Source organism: Ips typographus, linkage group LG1, assembly GCF_016097725.1.
Source record: "Ips typographus isolate SLU linkage group LG1, UJ_Ityp_2.0, whole genome shotgun sequence".
In the NCBI taxonomy this organism is placed as follows: Eukaryota; Metazoa; Arthropoda; class Insecta; order Coleoptera; family Curculionidae; genus Ips; species Ips typographus.
Genome location: NC_138422.1, coordinates 25,974,877 through 25,994,309, shown reverse-complemented (window position 1 = coordinate 25,994,309; position 19,433 = coordinate 25,974,877). Strand labels below are relative to the sequence as shown.

General features: G+C 34.9%; 2 protein-coding genes across 2 annotated transcripts in view; one reads left to right on the top strand and one right to left on the bottom strand.

The window, feature by feature from the left end:
• alpha-Man-Ia (alpha-Mannosidase class I a) overlaps positions 1-19,433 on the top strand; it is a 68,245-nt gene that overhangs the window by 11,892 nt on the left and 36,920 nt on the right. The window lies entirely within an intron of this gene.
• On the bottom strand, positions 3,457-18,301 carry LOC145740292 (catalase-like). Its single transcript, XM_081995744.1, has 10 exons — positions 18,145-18,301; positions 6,055-6,188; positions 5,856-5,993; positions 5,665-5,720; positions 5,336-5,529; positions 5,138-5,273; positions 4,886-5,085; positions 3,979-4,221; positions 3,687-3,923; positions 3,457-3,632 (listed from the first exon to the last, which is right to left on the bottom strand). The coding sequence occupies exons 1-10, from the start codon at positions 18,199-18,201 to the stop codon at positions 3,489-3,491; spliced, it is 1,539 nt and encodes a 512-aa protein (XP_081851870.1). The 5' UTR covers positions 18,202-18,301; the 3' UTR covers positions 3,457-3,488.

Sequence of the window (19,433 nt, the reverse complement as noted above, 5' to 3'; positions counted from 1 at the left end):
ATAAAAGTCTATACAAAGTGTTGCAAATAAACGAGTTGTTTGATAATAAAGACAGTTTTGACTAAATTTGACAAATTTTTCAAATAAGTGACCTAATACAAACTTAACCTACCTTAATTTTGAACAGAAAATCAGGCAAAGTTATAAACACTCTTGTGTTCAATTTGAAAAACGCTCTTTTCCCTGTTTTCCCTGCTCTTTGTCCTGTATAATTTTATCGTTTTTCTTCACCCACTCTTAGAACAAACCTTGTATAATACGACAAAACACAAAATTCAAGAAGAAAACGTTTCCTGATAGGCATAAATTAAAATTATTGTTTTGGAGACTAAAAATATTAAATTTCACGTAGAACGGTAAATATCTCAGAAACGGATACAGATAAGTGTATGACATTAATACACGAACTATGTCTAGAATATGACGTAGAATCCAAAAATGCAATAATATACAAGGTGTCCCATTTAAACTAAGCAGCAGTTGATATCTACTTCCGGTTAAGTCGGTGCACGCATCTTTTCTTAGTAAAAAAGGTTTTTTAGACTCTCCAGTCGTGGTAATTCAGGAAATTAGTGGGTATTGTTAGGTTAGGTTAGTTATTGGGAATTATTAGGAATTACTGGACATTACAAGGAATTAGTGGACATTATTGGCATATTAGGAATTAGTGTACAAAATTGTACTCAGCGGTTTACCCCTCGTTTGCTGGTCTCTGTTTTCATTGCAAATTTGGGGTTTTGGTACGTGTAAACTAATTTAAAAGTATTAGGACTAGAGTGGCTGTTCAGAAAATTAACATAACGAATTGCTTCCATTAAGTTTAATCAGTTTAAATAATTATAATTTAAAAGATCAAGATGTGAGTCATGTAGTTTATTAAAAAAAAACTAGACAAAAACCATCTGCACAGTTTGGGCGCCTGCGAAAGTTAAAATTAATAATGCAACATCTGACTAATTTAGTATAAATTTGGGTTTTTTTTATGAAGCTGAACTATGAGTAGCTCTTATATAACGTCACTTTGTAACTAATAATTACAATTATCTACTATATCTTGTGTATTCAAGCTAAAATGCTAATCTTAATTACATATTTTTCTCAAACTTTATGCCGAAGGTACTTCATTGCTGTAAAGTCGTTTTAAGTTTATGATTTAATGAGCACTGGTATTTACTCGACAAACAAATTTTGTTTATTTAGCTTTGTCTGAAGAATAGTTTAAAGATTTTTGGATTATGCTTTACGGCTTAATTCAGTTTAAATACAGATTACTAAATTAGTTTTGATGCTACTGAGTTCAGTTTTTTATTCTCCAAACCAGTTGTAAAGAAATCAGCGGGCATTGAGACGAGAGGTTAAAAGTAAAGGGAGATTTGCATACTTGGATCGCAAATAATCGACCAAAAGGCACAACAAAACTGAGGGTCCGGGTGGTCTCTGACGGGATTGGGTGCAAAACAGACGATCGTCAGCTTAAAATGAATTTTGTTTTATTTTTAGTCATAATTTGAGTGATTTATTTTTGACGACCGATTGTTTAACGCAAACAGTTGCCTTATCAGTTTTTGTTACACGTAAATTGGAACCTTATAAAATTTATTGCAAATGGTAGCTGTGATCATATATGGGTTTAGTCATAGTTTTCGGAATAGTTTCTAATGTGGGTAACAGCAGGCCTTTGATATCACCAGATCTAAATCCCTGGAATATTACAGTCAAATACTTGAAATTCAGATAGTATAGTCATAAAAATTGCCACTTACAATTTTATCAACGTTTATATGACACAATTTTTTGATTCCATTGAAAAATTTCGATTACTTTCCGAGATATCAAAAAAAAAAAACTTATTTTGAGAAAACATTAAATTATATCGCCATCATAAAAATACAGTCGAATTCTGGATAATGCGTTTTGCAATTTTTATCTGTCTTTGATAGTGCCTATCAAATTTAGTTTAGTTTAGTTTTCTATTGTGGATGATTGATCAAATTTGCTTGGAGTCATAGTTTTCGGAAATAGTACCTACTGTGGAAAACAGGAATGGCCTCCGATATCATCCATATCCTTGAGATCATACGTTCAAATACATGCAGATCGGATCTTGGGTGTATGCCCAAAAAAAGTGAAGCCCATGCAATTCACGTCGTTACCTGCTTAGCAGATTGTCGACGATAACCAAAGGGTCGATTAACGTCTTATCTCGCTGAAACGAGAAGTTCATCCTTCCTTAAGTTTTTTTTTTTCGATTCTGGCAGGGAATCAATCTAAACCGATCCTATCTGTCTTAAAGTATTTACTGACACAAACATGCCCGAGTCATATCCGAGCGGGTAAAGTTGAAAAGAATTCGTACGTGGGATCGCCGAAAGTTCAATGTATCGAAAAGTGTTCGGATTGTGTGAATCCGAGGACGTCCGAAAAAGGAACTGAAAATAAGGCGAATCACACACATACACAATGGAAAAGATCGAGTCGAGGTGCTATCTAGATTTCGGTCGGGAATTTGAAAGACGTCTCTAATCGGTGACTTTACGCCAAGGTGAAATGTTCAGCCATACTAATTTAAGCATGAAAGCCCATAAACAAAAAGCGTCACCAAGAAAGAAGTAACCACGATTTGGTCGAAAAAATCCTAGCTTAAAACTATCTGAAACCATATAATTAACCGAAAATTTTTAAAACACATTTTGTTCACTTGCTATGCTAGATTAACTAAAACTAGACGAAAAAAGTTTAGTAGTGGATGTCGATACAAGTCAATGGCTGGATATCAATCAAATATTCATATTTCAACTATTAAATTGAAATGATTGTGAACGAGTTGTTTTAAATCCAAAAAAGGCTTCTGAACACTGCTTTTAAACTTTTGTTTAATTTTTTGCCATTGGCAATTTCCGGATTTATATTTTACTACTGAAAACTCAGCTAACATTGAACCTCCTATTATTGAATAGAATTTCAATTCGATGCTCATTAGTATTTATTTGCAAACACTCAAAATGTTATCTGAAATAAGCCATTGAAAATCAAAAGCCTTTAGTAGTGGGTTATGTAATATTTAATTTTGTTGTAAAAGTATTAATAAAAGTAATCAAAAGAAATTTAGAACTTATTTTTTTTAAATTACTTTAATAAAAAGTTAGCCAACCATGTTTCATTTTAAACTTTTGACTTTTAGCATATCTTCTTCAACTTAACAACTTGCTTGTTGCTATGTAAATTCTAAAATTAGTCTAATGAATTCTTCTCAATATTATATAAACCAAATTAAGGTAGATTAACGTTTTATCTTTTGTTTCAGGTAGGTAACATAAGTGTTTCGTCTTGGACGTCATCTTTTTACTACAGTAAGTACAAAAATTTATATACGTTGATTTCAATGTATGTTATACACTTGATTTCAATGAAGTGTTTTTACACTCCTTGGATGTTATAAATGATTTAAAAGCAGTATTACTTCTTGTATACGTTTATTTTTAGCGCTTTTACAAGTGCAAAATCTTCGCTTCTCCAAACAGTTTAGTTCTCAGTCTGGTGCCCAAATCTGTACTGACGTTATTGAATACGTCCACTGTCCTTTCTTGTATGTCTTGCTTGGCCAGTTTAATGGAATCAGCCAAATTGTTTACCTAATCATAGTTACCACACTTACTCAATTTACTAATGCGAAAAAAGTGACTTACCAAACGGTTCTTGGCTGCGTCATCCAAAACTTTATCCCAGAACACCTTTGGTTGAGAGTAGTTATCCTCATCGTAAAATTGTGGGTAATAGTCTTCTTTTCCGTCGAATCGCGCTGGGGGTGGTGTCCAGGAAGCGGCAAAAGGGTCTCCAGCGGGCCCCCCAAAACTGTTGGGGTAGTAGTTCGGGGCTCCTCCTTGACTGAACTGACACATCAATCCGTCTCTTTGGTAGTTTCGCTGTTAAAAGCAACAAAATAGTTTTTAATCCCCAAGTACTAAGGAAAAACAGTACCGTGGCATTAACTGGCTTGTTGACTGGCAGCTGTTGGAAGTTAACCCCCAAACGGTACCGGTGAGCATCTTGATACGAGTATAGTCGGCCTTGTAGAAGTCGATCAGGAGAGTCCCCAATTCCAGGAGTGAAATTGTTGGGGCTGAATGCCAGTTGTTCCACTTCAGCAAAGTAGTTGTTAGGGTTGCGATTGAGCACCAGTTTTCCCACTTTGATTAAGGGAAAATCTTTGTGTGGCCATACCTATAGGTTTTATTGATCATTGTCAGTAATGGGTCAAGTTATCATATGTTAACATAAAAACTAGGCAAAATGTCCAACTAAGGTTGTTATAATATGTTTTTTTTTTAAGAAATGATGAGATACTGTTACTGTAGATTTGCCCAAATATAACAAATCAATTAACTAATTCTACATTTGTAGTAAATATCTCTAAAACTTTGCTGAATATCTCAATGCGTGTTTTAGTTTATGGTATCACTGTTTTACTTTAGATCACCAATTTTTGAGACACCTTGTATAGCTTAAAATAGATCTACTAGGAAGTCAACAGCATGACCACTAATGAACTATGTGGAAACTATTTATCAACATTGCTTATGTATAGTAAAATAACTCTCTCATCTAACTGAGACTGCTCAAAATATTGCCGTTTGAACTGAATGCGACATTTTTGCTTCTTTGTGGAAGTCAATCACACCATAAGTCATTGATTTTGGGCATTTTACCTCATAAACCAAGAATGCGGCGGTATGACAGCGCCATCCGCAGGTGATGGCCTACAAGCCTGATAATGCGAGATGTCAAATAGAGATTATACTTTAACCTTGTGAAATAAAAGATGTAAGGGAAAACCATCAAGAATGTAATACCAAAAGAAGAAACTTCCTTCAAAAAAACCACTTACCTTAGTGATATCAAAAGGATTGAACTTTTGCTTTCCAGCCTGTTCCGGAGTCATAGTCTGAATGTAAAACGTCCATGAAGGATACTTCTTCACATACCCGTCAGCTTCACCAATAGCATTGTACAAGTCCCTGAGATAATGGTCCGGGTCTTCTCCTGCTACCTTCTCAGCCTCAGAGGGGTCTTCAAAGTTTTCGATTCCTGCAAAACTTTGCTTTACTCTACTATCATTTTGCCTTTAGTTTAAAAGTACCTTGATCAGTTTTGTATATAAACTTGCACCAAGTCAACTTCCTATCCTTGTTGATCAATGAGAAAGTGTGCGACCCATAACCGTGCATATGTCTGTGACTTTTTGGTATTCCACGATCGGAAAACAAAATCATCACCTACAGTTTTTGTCATTTATAAGATGAAAGTTTTTAATTTTAAATCAAGAATGAATTCACACCTGGTGCACCGACATTGGGGTAAGCGACAAATAATCCCAGAAAGTGTCCCAGTCCCTCAAATTAGTCACGGGATTTCTCTTCTGGCTATGAATGAACATGGGGAAGAGGATGGGGTCTCTCATAAAGAAAATGGGGGTGTTGTTGCCCACCAGGTCCCAGATTCCTTCTTCGGTGTAAAATTTCAAGGCAAAACCTGTCGACAAGGTGAACTGCATGGTCTAGTTCATCGTTTAAGTTTGCATTAAGTGGTCGACGCAAAGAAGGAATGCGTGCGTGTACAGGTGTTGAATTTTAATTCGTTAAATGAAACTAATTAACTTTTTCTTACCTCGGGGGTCCCTCACAGTGTCCGCCGAGCCCATGTTTCCTGCTACGGTCGAGAATCTGAAAGATATAATACTCGTACATTTCCTGCTTGTTTAGCGCAATCTTCATTTCTAATGTCTGACTAATATAATTATTATTGCGTCACTTCCATTTGCTGTGAAACAGATATTAGTTCAAACCTCATATCAGTACCTTACTGCAACTGGTGTTTCTTTTCCTACAGCTTCGAACACTTTCGACACTGTTAAGTCACTAAGCTCTTTAGTGCACTCGAAATAACCAAATGCTCCCGCTCCTTTGGCATGAACCACTCGTTCCGGTATTCTTTCCCTACAAATGCCTTTGTATAGTTGATTTGCATTTATTATTAGCTAATATTTGAGCTTTGAACCTGTGAAAATGACTGAGGTGTTCCACCATTTGCCAGTCTCTTAAAGGAATCACCCCATATTCACCTACTGTCAAGCTGGTACCCGGATTTACGATAGGTATTCCTGCGCTGTTAGTTGCGCATCCAATTTTATCCTGAAAGACAATTTTATCTATGGATATTTAAGTAAAGAAATACCTTGAGAAATACTGATGTGTTACTCTAGAAAGTTTTAACAGTTTAAGGCAATGTTTATTAGGTGTGATCAATGTTTTTAAATAAAATAGACATTTTTGACATTTTGTTTGTTTGTTACGAACAAAGCATGTTATAGAAATGGTGACTTTAAAAAAAATTAGTACAAGTTTTATATGTATTTTAGAATTTAGTCAGTTACATTCGATTTTCGAGGTGGCAAATTTACTAATGAGTTAATAGTATATTCTTCAATGAGTGTACCTATAATGTAACAGTTATTATACGCGAGATGAAGACTATAGGTAGTCTTCTACTTGTGAGTGATTTCTAATTTGGAATACGCTCTTATTATTGATATTGATAATCGTAGAAAGAGTGTTTTACAAAATTGTAGGTATGCCAAATGCGATACTCTCGTATTTTTATCAATTTTAGTTTTCTTTTATTGTTTGTTCGATACATTTTGATGATGATTTTTTTTATATTTCTACCATATTTTAGCATAGAATCGAGCATAGAATACACAGGTAGACTCAATAAGTTAAACCTTTGTAGAAGAAGAATAAACTCCATTTGTTCATTTGATCAAAAATGATCAATGAACTGAAACTCATCATCATTAGTCAATTAGTCTTATTCAACAGTTTCTCAATTGAAATAACAGAATTTATCAGATTTGTCGTTATTTTGTCGTGAGACATGAATGTTTTTCATTTTAGTTATAACTTCTAGTATTCTAGTAGAACAGAATACTGTGTAACAAAACCTAAGGACTGACCATTCAGATTCACTAATTTCAGAGAAATAATTACATATTTTATGATGTGATGGTAGATACATTTAGTTTTTTTGTTTGAATTTTAGTAAGATTTTATACAGTATATACAGGGTGGTCCAGTTTTAAATGTCAATAATTCACCAAAAAATTAGCGCACATGTATTATATCATTTTCCTGAAAAATGCTTCATAAGGAAAATACAGTCTTCAAAATTTCGAAGATGTATGTATCTCTTGTAAAATTTTGATTCAAAATTCTGTTTGCGAGATAATCAGGTAATTACGTTTTAAAACTCAAAAAAAATGAGAGGATTCAAATTTGGTCACCTGGGAGGTTTACAAGTTAATTTTTGACACTGAAAATAGTCAAAAAAACAGGATTTTTGGACTAATTTTTACTAGCGTTTAATTTTTTAGACTATAAGTAGTGCCAAACTGATCATTCAAAGACTTTTATTGTTGTTTCAAGAAATTTGTACTGAATAGTCTAAAAACTTGTTATTTACTACTAAAAATAAGCTTATAATCCGTTTTTTCAGACTGCAATCCATTGTCGTTTGATTCAATCTGCAATCCATTGCCGTTTTTTTCGACTGCAATCCATTGTAAAATGACTTTACTAAGACTAAAGATAGTCCAAAAGTTTTTTTTCAGGACTTTAATTGATATACAACTCAATTTTCTAGGCTGAAACAAGTTTAGAATTCAATTAAACACTGGTAACTGTCCAAATTTATTTTTTTGGACTAATTCATTTCATAAAATTAGTTTTTAAGTCGAATATTGTAGCATTTAGTTCCAAAATTTTTACCTTTATTACTGAAGAGTCGATTTTTCAGTCTTAAACCAATAAAAACAGTTTTTTTTTACAATTTTTTGAATCGAAGGAGCAGTATACAAACTGGATTTCAGGCCTGATAAGTCAAACACTTTGTGAATAGAGTCTTGAAACTATATTTTTCAGACTGAACACAGTCTTAAAGCACTAAAAACAGTTTAGATTTTTAAGAAATGCTCGAATTTTTAGCACTGACGTGTCTAGAAGTCAATTTAATAGTGACAAAGATTGAAATGACATTTTTAAGCTTATAGAAAATTTAAAAATCGTTTTTTGAAGTCTACTATATCAGAAATTTTGTGAAGATAGTCTTGAAACTCGATTTTCCAAGCTAAAAGCACTTTTAAAGCACTAAAAATAACCAAGAGTTTTAAGAAAATGAAAAGAAGAAAGAAATGTATTTTCAAGACTAAAATTTTGAAATTTGGTTTCATATTATGAAAACTTATTTCAAATTCAAATTTTAAACTTCTGATGTCACTTTTCATTGGTTCAGTATCTTTTTTTGGTGTCCAAGTCAATTTTCAAGGTTTAAATGTGTGAATTTTTAGTCCAGAATTTAAAAAAAAGGAGTTTTTCATGTCTACAAGTCAATTTTCAATACTAAAGTCTTTTAATTTATATGAAAACTGTGACGACTGACTACAAAGACAGTTTTTAAGCCTCGCAAGTCAATTTTCACAGTGACACAGTCAATTTTCAAGACTAAAGTATTCAATTTGTTTGGAAACTATTAAAACTGGCTACAAAGACATTTTTTAAGTCAATTTTCAACGTTTCCGAGACAATTTTTAGGTTGAGTTGGGTTGGTTTTAAGTCTTTGAACGTAATAACTCAATTATTTCATAAACAACTCAGAATTTTATAAGAGATACTTTCTTTTTAAACTTGAACAAGAAAATTATAAGAAACTGTATTTTTTTATGATCTAGTGACGTAGAGAAAAATTAAAACAATCTTCCTGTATCTACGCCACTGGAGAATTTTGACAAACGTCATTAACATCACGTAATGAGTATTAATTTCATAAGTCTTTGTTCCAAATTTGATCAAAATTACTCCAACAGTTATGACAAAAAACCGATTTTTTAACCTGAAATATGAAGGACTGTATTTTCCTTAAAAAGCATTTTTCAGGAAAATGACGTAATGCACGTCAACTTATTTTTTGATGGGCTATCGAATGCTGAATTATAGACATTAAAAACTGGACCACCCTGTATTAGGATTCCGGAATGCAGTTCTCTCTTAGAATGCATTAGCATTTAACGTTTAGATACGTGCACTTACGAATTATGGAACACTCAGGAAAATTTTAGCAATAATGGCATTAAATATTTTTTTTAGAATGCCAATTTACATTTACTTTATTTTATTTTAATTAATTTAGGTACTAATATATTTAATTTGTGTAGTAGTGTAGTCCAAACCAAATCACACTTTGTAATTGGCCAAGAAAAAGCAGCAAGTTGACTATTTTGTAAGACAAGCAGTGATGACAAACATGGTAATTAATTTGGAATATTTTAAATGAAATATGCAGATGTTTTTAATTTTTACCATCCAGATGTACTATAATAAATTACGTAAGACTTTTAAAAAACGCACAATAAACCGATTAAAAAACATATAACGGAAATTGTACGCTGTTTGGAAATATCGGACAGGCATTTTAATTACCAGCATACATCATTTTGAAATTCCCTGGAAACGTGGTTTACTTGTCGAATGGTTTATTAGCATTTAAAGAACTGCATTCGCACAAGAATCAATAGGCTATTGTATGACCCATGCCCAATTGGGAAGTACCGAAAGCGTTCCCCCCATAATAATAAAATAATACAAAGTTCAGTCCGGATATTTCTCGGAAACGAGACATTCCTGAAACAAGCAATTTGCTGAGATGCGCTGGTACCGGTCGTACTCTTACTGCATTCCCACTGAGTAGAGTTTTGCGGTACTGGTACCGGTGGAAGTCAACGTAAAGTGTTTTTTCCGTACGAAAGTATTTCATTGAACTTATTTATTGCTGTATGTAGTATTTCAATGAGGTTTTTGTAACTTTTTGCATCACGCTACTACGCTATAAATATTAATCCTGATGGTTTTGCAGATTTATGTGTCAACAACTTCTTTTTAAATATTCATAATTTAAAAGATACGTTTTAGGTGTTTCAGGCTGATTGAAAATAATATCGGTTTTGTTAAAATAATATCTGTTTTATTATTTATCTGTTTTTTATGAGTATGATATGATAACTTTGATGAGTATGAGTAAACTTTTTTAAGATAGTTATCATCAAGTCGAAAGAAAAAATAGGAAATGTCCAATTGTAGTTCTTTTTCGTATTCAACTTTGCTGACTTTGTTTTTCATGATTATTAGCTGGAACTTCGACTATTTTACGAAATGCTTTTAAACTCAAAAGGCAATAGTTTTTAGATTACTTATTTAGTATCGTCATTACCGGTTCTTCCATATTCAGCAGGTCTGGCATACATAAAATAATCTCTATTGGTAGCTGTTGTGATATGAAACTCATTTTAGGAACAGTTTCGGATTAATATTGCTCAAGAATATTAAAATAAATTATTCCTTTTTATTTGTCTGTAGATTTCATTGGAATTGTTGGATTTTGTGGTGTCGATGACCTCTCAATTTTTATTAGCTCGATAATCAGTTTTTGTAATAACTACTAGACGCTAATTAATCTTAATTTTTGTACCACGGAATATTTGGATCTATCATTTTTTTATGCCTCCTGAGAAGTTTTAACGTTGTTTTGTGAACAAGTTTTTCTTCTTTAATTTTCCGATTGATCTGCTTTTATCTTCCAAATAGCGTGGTTGGGTACCCCTTTGAAAATTTGGGACTATTGTTTCTGTGCCGCAAAATTTATTGGCAATTTTCGAAGCTAAAGACAACGGGCGATGTAAATACTCCCCGGCTATTATGGCATTCCGGGCATTGCTTCATAATGAACTCACGATTTCCCGTAAGACACCGGCCCTGCCTTGGAACCAATTATTCGGTCGGTACTACGTCTTTCGCGGGAACGTTTTGTCAATTTGGCCCCGCTCGTTTAATCGGCATATCCCGTGGATAAATCGCCAATTTTAACTGCCTTCGGTACCAATAAAATTCGCGATTATGTCGTTTATTACTGTCGCAAATAGACTTTTGTGTTTAACATACGATTTTAAGTGGACTGTATTTAAATTAAACGATGCACATTAATAGGACTCACCTGCTCTTGTCGTTGTCACAAAATTATCGGTACCGAAGCCAGACTATTTGAAGCGGCTGTACGACGCGTACTGCCGGATTTTGTCCGCATAAATGTGCATTAACGCGAGGAATTTGTACATAAAAAATTATACTAAAAAAAACATGAAATCCCCGAATTAGTTCATTCGATCAACAACAGGGAATTAAAAAAAACTGTATGAGTTTCCAACATTCCGCCCACCATAAAACCTATGGTTGTGGTTTTATCCCAAAAAAAACATATAAATGAAATTAGGCAAAAAAGAGAAAAGGAAAAAAAAAAAAGAAAGAAAAATAAACTAGATTACTAAATCAAGAAAAGGCAATAAAAGAAAGGTTATGTTTGCAAGTCATTGTCCTGGTAAAGGACAAAGCTTGACGACTGGACGCTGCAATAAACCGCCTTGTACCTTTAAGGTAACGACGCGAACAGTGCCGTCAGCACCTGGATGCACCTTGATCACCCGTCCTAATACCCATTGCTTAGGAGGCGTGCGCTCGTCTTTGATAAGAACCAACGTGTTTGGCTTAATGTTAGGCAGACGGGTTAGCCATTTAGAGCGCTGTTGCAAAGTATGCAAGTAATCTTGGTTCCAACGCTTCCAAAAATCAACATGCATCTTCTGCAGAAGCTGCCATCTATCCAAACGATTCAAAGGAATGTGTGTTACGTCTGGCTCGGGGAACCCCGTGAGTGGTTCCATTGTCAAGAAGTGACCAGGAGTAAGTGGAGACAAGTCATTTGGGTCATCACTAATAGGTGAAAGGGGACGTGAATTTAAAAGACACTCAATCTGGGTTAGCAGAGTGTAGAATTCTTCGTAGGTAAGAATTTGTTCGCCAGTAACACGGTACAAATGACTTTTCACAGACTTAACTCCGGCTTCGCTGAGGCCGTTGAAATGAGGAGCACCTGGAGGGTTGAAATGCCACTTAATTGACAATTCCTTACAAGCCATTTGAGAAAAGGCAAGAAGCTGATTATACGCTCCTTTAAAGTTTGTTCCCTGGTCTGAATGAATTTCGGACACTCGACCTCTTCGCGCCATAAAACGGCGAAAGGCCGCTAGAAAGGTATCCGATGACAAATCGGAGGATAATTCCAAATGAATTGCCTTTGTACTGCAACATACAAAAAGACAAATATAGGCTTTAGTAGGTTTTCCTCCCCGATACCTTCCCATAGTAATGGAAAACGGTCCCGCATAGTCAAGACACACTTGAGAGAATGCTTTAACTTGGGTTAGTCTAAATGAAGGAAGATCGGCCATGAATGGCGCATAAGAGCGAGGTTTCATGCGAAAGCATTTGATACATCTAGACAGGCAGCGATAAATTGCGGAACGGGGAGATAATATCCAGAAATTCTGAATGATTAAATTGTGCAAAGTCTTCATTCCTGGATGAAAATTATCATTATGACTCTGTTCGATAATCAGTTCACATAATCTGTGATTTTTCGGTAATAAAACAGGAAATTTAGCATCTATAGATAACGAGGAGTTTCTAAGCCTGCCGCCCACCCTAAGGAGACCCACTTCGTCTATAAAAGGGGCCAACTTTCTAAAAGGTTTAGGTAAAGGGCTGTTATTACGACAGTTTTGTAGAATATTCGAAAAACTTTCTTCCTGGGCGTGTAATAGGAGCAGAACCATGGACCTTTGCATAGCATCCTTTGGAATAGTTTCCTGAAAGGAAGAAATCTGTCTTCTGGTGCGAGAAATAAACGTTAAAACGCAAGCAAGGACTCGTTGAACTTTTCGCAATGAGGAAAACTTAAACAGAAGATCTGTTAAAATAGAAGAATCAGCCTTGGTTACGTGAAGAGACAACTGTTTCTCCTCAGATGTTTCAGGGGTACCATCCGACACTACTGAGCGCTGAGTTGGCCACATATGACAAGGGTGAGTAAGAAATTCGGGACCCTTCCACCACAATTTATGCTCGAAAAGTTCTAGAGGAGTGAGACCTCTGGATGCGCAATCGGCTGGGTTCAGGTCCGTAGGAACGTATTTCCATGAAGAAGAAGGAATCAACTCTTGAATACGGGCCACTCGATTAGCCACAAATGTTTTCCATCTGTGTGGCGAACTAAGAATCCAAGCAAGAGTGACTTGTGAATCAGACCAAGCATATACTGCATCAATGGTGAGCAGCTTTTCATAAGAGGATATAACAAACGTTAGTAAGTCGGCTAATAAATAAGCGGCACATAGTTCGAGTCGAGGTAATGAAACTATTTTGAGTGGCGATACACGAGATTTGCCCGCTACCAAGGAGCATTCTGTTTGTCCGTTACTGGAAATTGACCTGAAATACACAGCACAACCGTAACCGCAAGAACTCGCATCGCAAAATCCATGGACTTCCACACGCGTAGTTGATCCTAGGCACGACATAAGACGAGGAATGCGAATTTTAGAAATTTCAGACAATTCAGAGGTTATTTTTTCCCAAGTTTTTACAATTTCATGAGATGGTATTTCATCCCAATCAGATTTGGACAACCATAAAAGTTGCAAAATGCGCTTAGCAAGGAAAATCATTGGAGACAAAAACCCAACAGGATCAAATATTCTAGCAATTTGAGACAATATGTTCCGTTTTGTACAGGGTACGTTGATTGGAGTATAACAATATGAAAATATGTCATTTTGTGGATGCCATTGGAGACCTAAAACCTTTACAAAATTAGGACCATCACTATCAAAAGTCAATGGCATCTGTGGATCAATAGCTTTTACCGCAGATAATAATTCGGAGCAGTTGCTGGCCCATTTTCTCAATTCAAAACCTCCCTTTTCAAGCAAAGAGATCAGCTCTTGTTGTAATTTAAGAATGTCTTTCACTGATTCAGCACCAGCAACGCAGTCATCTACGTAGACCGATTCGTCTAAAACCTTGGCCGCTAGAGGATGATTATTTCGCTCAAAAGCGGCTAATTCTTTCAGGGTTCTTAAGGCTAAATAAGGCGCAGAAGATACTCCAAAAGTGACCCGATTTAAATGGTATTCCTTGATACTCTCATCGGTCGAAAAACGCCAAAGAAAACGTTGATATTTTCTATATTCTGGCTTGATCAGTATTTGGCAGTACATCTGTTTAATGTCGCAAACAAATACGTATGGGTATATTCGAAATCTTAACAAAATAGAGGACAAGTTTTGATGCAGTTTAGGTCCAGCAAACAGTGTATCATTCAAGCTTAAACCCGCGGTACCCTTTGCGCTAGCGTCGAAGACAACACGGAGTTTAGTAGAGACGCTGTCTGGTTTAAGCACACAATGATGTGGCAAATAAAATGCGGTTTTAGACTGATAATCTGAAGTAGAAACCTCGGAAATATATTCCTTTTCAATGTACTCTTTTATAAAATGTACGTATTTTAAATGAAGTTCAGGGTTTTTATGTAATCTAGACTCTAGATATGTAAATCGCCGAAGGGCTTGTGAGTATGTATCACCAAAGTTCGGGTCTTGATGTTTAAATGGAAGTGGAACTATGAATCTACCTGAAGCCTCACGAGTCAACAAGGAAGTGTAGATACTTTCACAACGCTGTTCATCAGGAGACAACAACTTCCTAGAAGTTGGCACTTCTTCCAGTTCCCAGAATTTTTTAAGTGCTAGTTCCATATGAGGATTCAAAGAAACATGACAGCTAACGAGAGAAGAATTTGATGGTACATTTCCAGCTGGACCCTGTAAAATCCAACCAAAGATTGTTCTAAGTGCAACAGGTTGACCTGCGTGACCAAAGATTTGACCAGATCGTAGTATATAAGGTACTAATTCTGCACCCAACAGAATATCTATGGAACTAGGGATTTGAAATTGAGGATCAGCTAGAGGTAAGTCTTGAATGTGCTGCCAATTGGTGGTATCAATTACCATTTTCGGTTGGTCTGAGCAGACTTTGGGTAAAAGAATGGCTTCAAATTCAAACCCTGGCTCAGATTTGCCAAAAGGCTTAATAATACAATGGGCTTTACCATAAGTCGGATTAGAAATTTGGTTATTGATGCCTTCAAGAGGAGTAGAGCACGGGTAACGCTTTAAGCCTAAACGATTGGCACAGCGTTCCGAAATGAAGTTGGCCATGCTAGCCGTATCAAGTAAAATTCGCGCCTTTTGATAATTCCCGAAAGCATCAAGAATTTCAACGATAGCGGTAGATAGTAAAATTGATCTTTGGTGCCCAAATGGCGAGGTGCACGAGAGTGCTGAAGCCGTTGAGGCAGTTTGAGAGTTTTGTACTCCATCAGAGTTTTGAGCTGCATCTGCAAGGTTATTTGAGGCTTGTGGGCCGTGAAAAAATGATGATTGAGAAGTTCCAGAATTTTGATTGTAAATTCTTGGAGAACCTAAATGAAGCAATGTGTGATGTTGTAAGTTACACATTTTACACCGCACTGTAGAAAGACAGTTACGTACGGTATGACGTGAACGCATACAGTTGACACACAAATTGTGACTCTTAACCAAAGCCAGTCGTTCGTGAGGTGATTTAGCTAAAAATAAAGAACATCGATACAAAGCATGAGACGCTGTACATAAGGGGCACTTTCGATCGACTGCATTTTGTTGGCCCTTATCTAAAACATTATTATTAAATAAAACATCGGTTCTATGAGTGTCTTTGAACTGACATTTGCTTCGGGGATTTTGATTAGCAACCTCAGATTTACCTTTAGAAGCAGGCGTCATAAACTCCACCGACTCCAAAGCCTTGCATTGATTATTCAAAAAAGTTGACAGCATAGCATAGTTGGAAACTCTACAGTACTATGTTCAATTTCAAAATCCATTCTGGTTTTTGTATCGAGTTTTTGTAAAAGTATATTGAAGATTATGAAATCCCACGAATTTGTATCAAAATTCAAACCTCTCAAAGAAGCAAGATTTTCAGAAAAGGTGTCAATTAACCGGCGAATATCTTTAGCCGTAGGCTTGAAGATGGGTTGTGTCAAATAAATTTCATTGAAATATGCAGTGGCTAAAACACGCTTATTTTGGAAACGAGTCTTCAAGGCATCATATGCTATCTGATAATTTGGGGCAGTTAACGGAATGGACTTGATTAAGTTGAGAGCATCAGCTTTAAGTGATGTCGTTAAATAATGAAACTTTTCTATGTCTGATAGAGTTGGGTTAGTATGAATAACACTGTTAAATAAGTCGTAGAATGCAGGCCATTGCTTCAAATTTCCATCGAAAACAGGTATGTTGATTTTTGGAAGTTTTGGAGTTAAAGTTGAAGTAAACTGCGTTGACGTTTCCTGCTGAGCAGTCTCAGACAATGTAAGTTCAAATTTTTTCCCTTTAACGTCATAAACATATTTATCTGCTAGACTTCGAATTTTATCTTCTAACTGAAATTCCGCGTCAGTTGAAATCAAAGAAACAATGGAGTTATGATACTCTCTAAACTCATCATGAATAGAGTCGACAAATTCCAATCTTGCAAACAAGTTTTGCTTATAAAACTGATCATCGGTATTATTCACCGCATAATTATAAATTTCTGACAATCTTTGTAATGACACTTTACGTCGCAGTCTAAGTTTATTCAGTTCGACAATGATATCTGCATCCGTCATTTTAGCTTATTGTTATTACTATACAAATTTAAATCAGATTTATATTTTAAATTGGTTTAAGAAATTGTCGACCCAAACTGAAAGTATACTACAAACTTGGTTTTTATCGCACGCAGATAAGCTAAAAATAGCCCAAACCCCAAATGCCTAAAATGCCCGAATGTACGGGTGATCAAGTGTACAGCAAAAAAGTGTTCAAGTTGTTTTAAAGTAAAATAATAACGACGTACAAATCACAAAATGCAGATGAGTTGCTCAAAAATGTTTGTTGTGTGACGATTTTGCCAAGCAATTAGTAATTCTGAAGAGAAATGAGCTAATTGTTGGATATAAGTAATGTAATACTAATTAGATATTTCTGAAGAGAAATGAACTAATTCGAGAAAATATCCGGCTCGAAGGACCAAAATGTCGCAAATAGACTTTTGTGTTTAACATACGATTTTAAGTGGACTGTATTTAAATTAAACGATGCACATTAATAGGACTCACCTGCTCTTGTCGTTGTCACAAAATTATCGGTACCGAAGCCAGACTATTTGAAGCGGCTGTACGACGCGTACTGCCGGATTTTGTCCGCATAAATGTGCATTAACGCGAGGAATTTGTACATAAAAAATTATACTAAAAAAAACATGAAATCCCCGAATTAGTTCATTCGATCAACAACAGGGAATTAAAAAAAACTGTATGAGTTTCCAACAATTACGGTCGTTTTTCAGTTTCAGTCCAGGTAAAGCATAAACTGAATACACGTTTGATGGAAGATGATAACTCGGATTCTTAGATGAGTCGCATTCCTAAGTTGACTTTGTAATTAACCTTAATATTTCATGAATTCCCATAAAATCTCCTTGAAATATGAAATCATTAGTAAAGTACTAAAGTCAGATAAAGTTTTAAAATTAGTTAGTACCACTCAAATTAATAGTACCATATAATGCAATATAGTACCTAGTTGGTTGTTTTAAATTGGTCCATTAAGTATTTAAGATTATTTTTTTATCATAATTTTTAAATGCAAATAGGAAGTTGATTTTTTCAGGGTGTCCGTGGTTTTTGTAGGAGGACTTCCACTACGTCTTCTATGCTGTACCTACATAAACTATCAAGTAATTTTTCATAAAGAAATTACCAAAAATGGTAAAGTAATAATAATTATTATTTAATAATAAACATCATTAAAATTACCATATTGAGAATTTTTTCAGACGTCTGAATTTTCTTACAGAATAATTTTCCAAATATTGTTTTTGGATGTAGAAAGACGTTGTAAGTATAAATTTAGTTTAACACCCTATATCTGCTCAGCTTTATAACAAAATGCTTTTTGGCGTCAAATTTGAAATTTTAATTAAAAATAACAGTAAGTATCTTTTAAAGGGTATAACAATTTCTTCTTTTGGCATATTGGAAAATCACTAAACTTACCTCATTTTGGGCTTTCCATTGCTCGAGTTGTCGAGCTACTGGTTCTCTCTTGCTCATGGTTCTTCAATTGCACTATTACTCCTACACTAGACAAACCCTAATAGTGAATGTACTTATTTTTATAAATATTAGGACTAAATGCGCTTTGTTTAGGATGTGGTACTTGCATATCCGAACGATGCGGTTTTTTTATTTTGTTGTCAATTTGCAAGGTGACCTGGATCTTTCAAGAACTTTACTCAAGCATAAGTTGGTAGTTAATGATAGTTTGTCCTGTCATTGAAGGGGATTCTTCAAACAGGAAACCGCAGGAGCAAATAACTTGATAATTTTGTGATGACCGCAGTTTTTGTTTTCGTTTTCAACCCGCAAACTTGCGTCTATCAAAATCATTGTTGGGAAAATGTTGTAATCTTTTATTTTTTTGTTGAAAAATCTAGGTAATTCAATATTCACACGCGTCTGGGCACTCAAAAAGGTCACGCCCGCACCTTCAGATCGATTAATGTGATGGATTCTCCATTTGACGTTAATTTTATTTGGCAAAGTGGATGGATGGCTTTCGTTCAAGATTGATCGAGACACTTACCTCGAAGCCAGCTCCCCTCGATTGTAACGGAAATCAGCAAAACTCTCTTAAAAGGGATTTTCAGTTTGGCTGTTGCTTAATAACATTATTTATTAATGTATTCCAGTCTGTTAAGTCGATATCTTTGTTCAACAATGAACCCAAAATATCTGCAACTACAAATTGAAACAGGAATATATACACTTTTAAATTCAAAGTTGAATTTGCACTACAAGTCGAAAATAGAATATATTTGAATGTATTAGGTTTGTTTGAGATTTGATGCTTTGAGAAGTTCTTTCATATCCAAACACTAGTAAATATTATCAATGTGTTAATTGATTATAACAGGTACATATCTACACCATTTCTAACAGTAATTCAGAAAGTTTACTCAAGTGTAATTCAGTTTAATTTTTGGCCTAAATTGTGTTATTTTTTTCATAACATTCATTATATTACTAATAGTATTTATCCGCAGATAATGTATTTTATGGAATTGCTTTTGAATGTTCTGAATTTCATTTGATGATTTCCGAATTCAAATCAATCAATTTAGATTTTTTTCGATTTGCACTTGATGATTTCTGAATTACAGTTGCCTATTCTGAATTACATTTGATGGTTTCTGAATTGCAGTTTTTTATTCTGAATTACGCTTGACGTTTTCTGAGTCTCACTTGGCCTTTTCTGAACTACATTTGGAAACGGTGTAAGTCTA

Coding starts and splice junctions, on each gene's coding strand:
- LOC145740292 (XM_081995744.1), bottom strand. CDS start 18,201: ATGAGCAAGAGAGAACCAGTAGCTCGACAACTCGAGCAATGGAAAGCC. Junction 5,721..5,855: donor GAAACACCAGTTGCAGTAAG/GTACTGATATGA, acceptor TATATCTTTCAG/ATTCTCGACCGTAGCAGGAA. Junction 3,924..3,978: donor ACAAGCCAGTTAATGCCACG/GTACTGTTTTTC, acceptor TGCTTTTAACAG/CGAAACTACCAAAGAGACGG.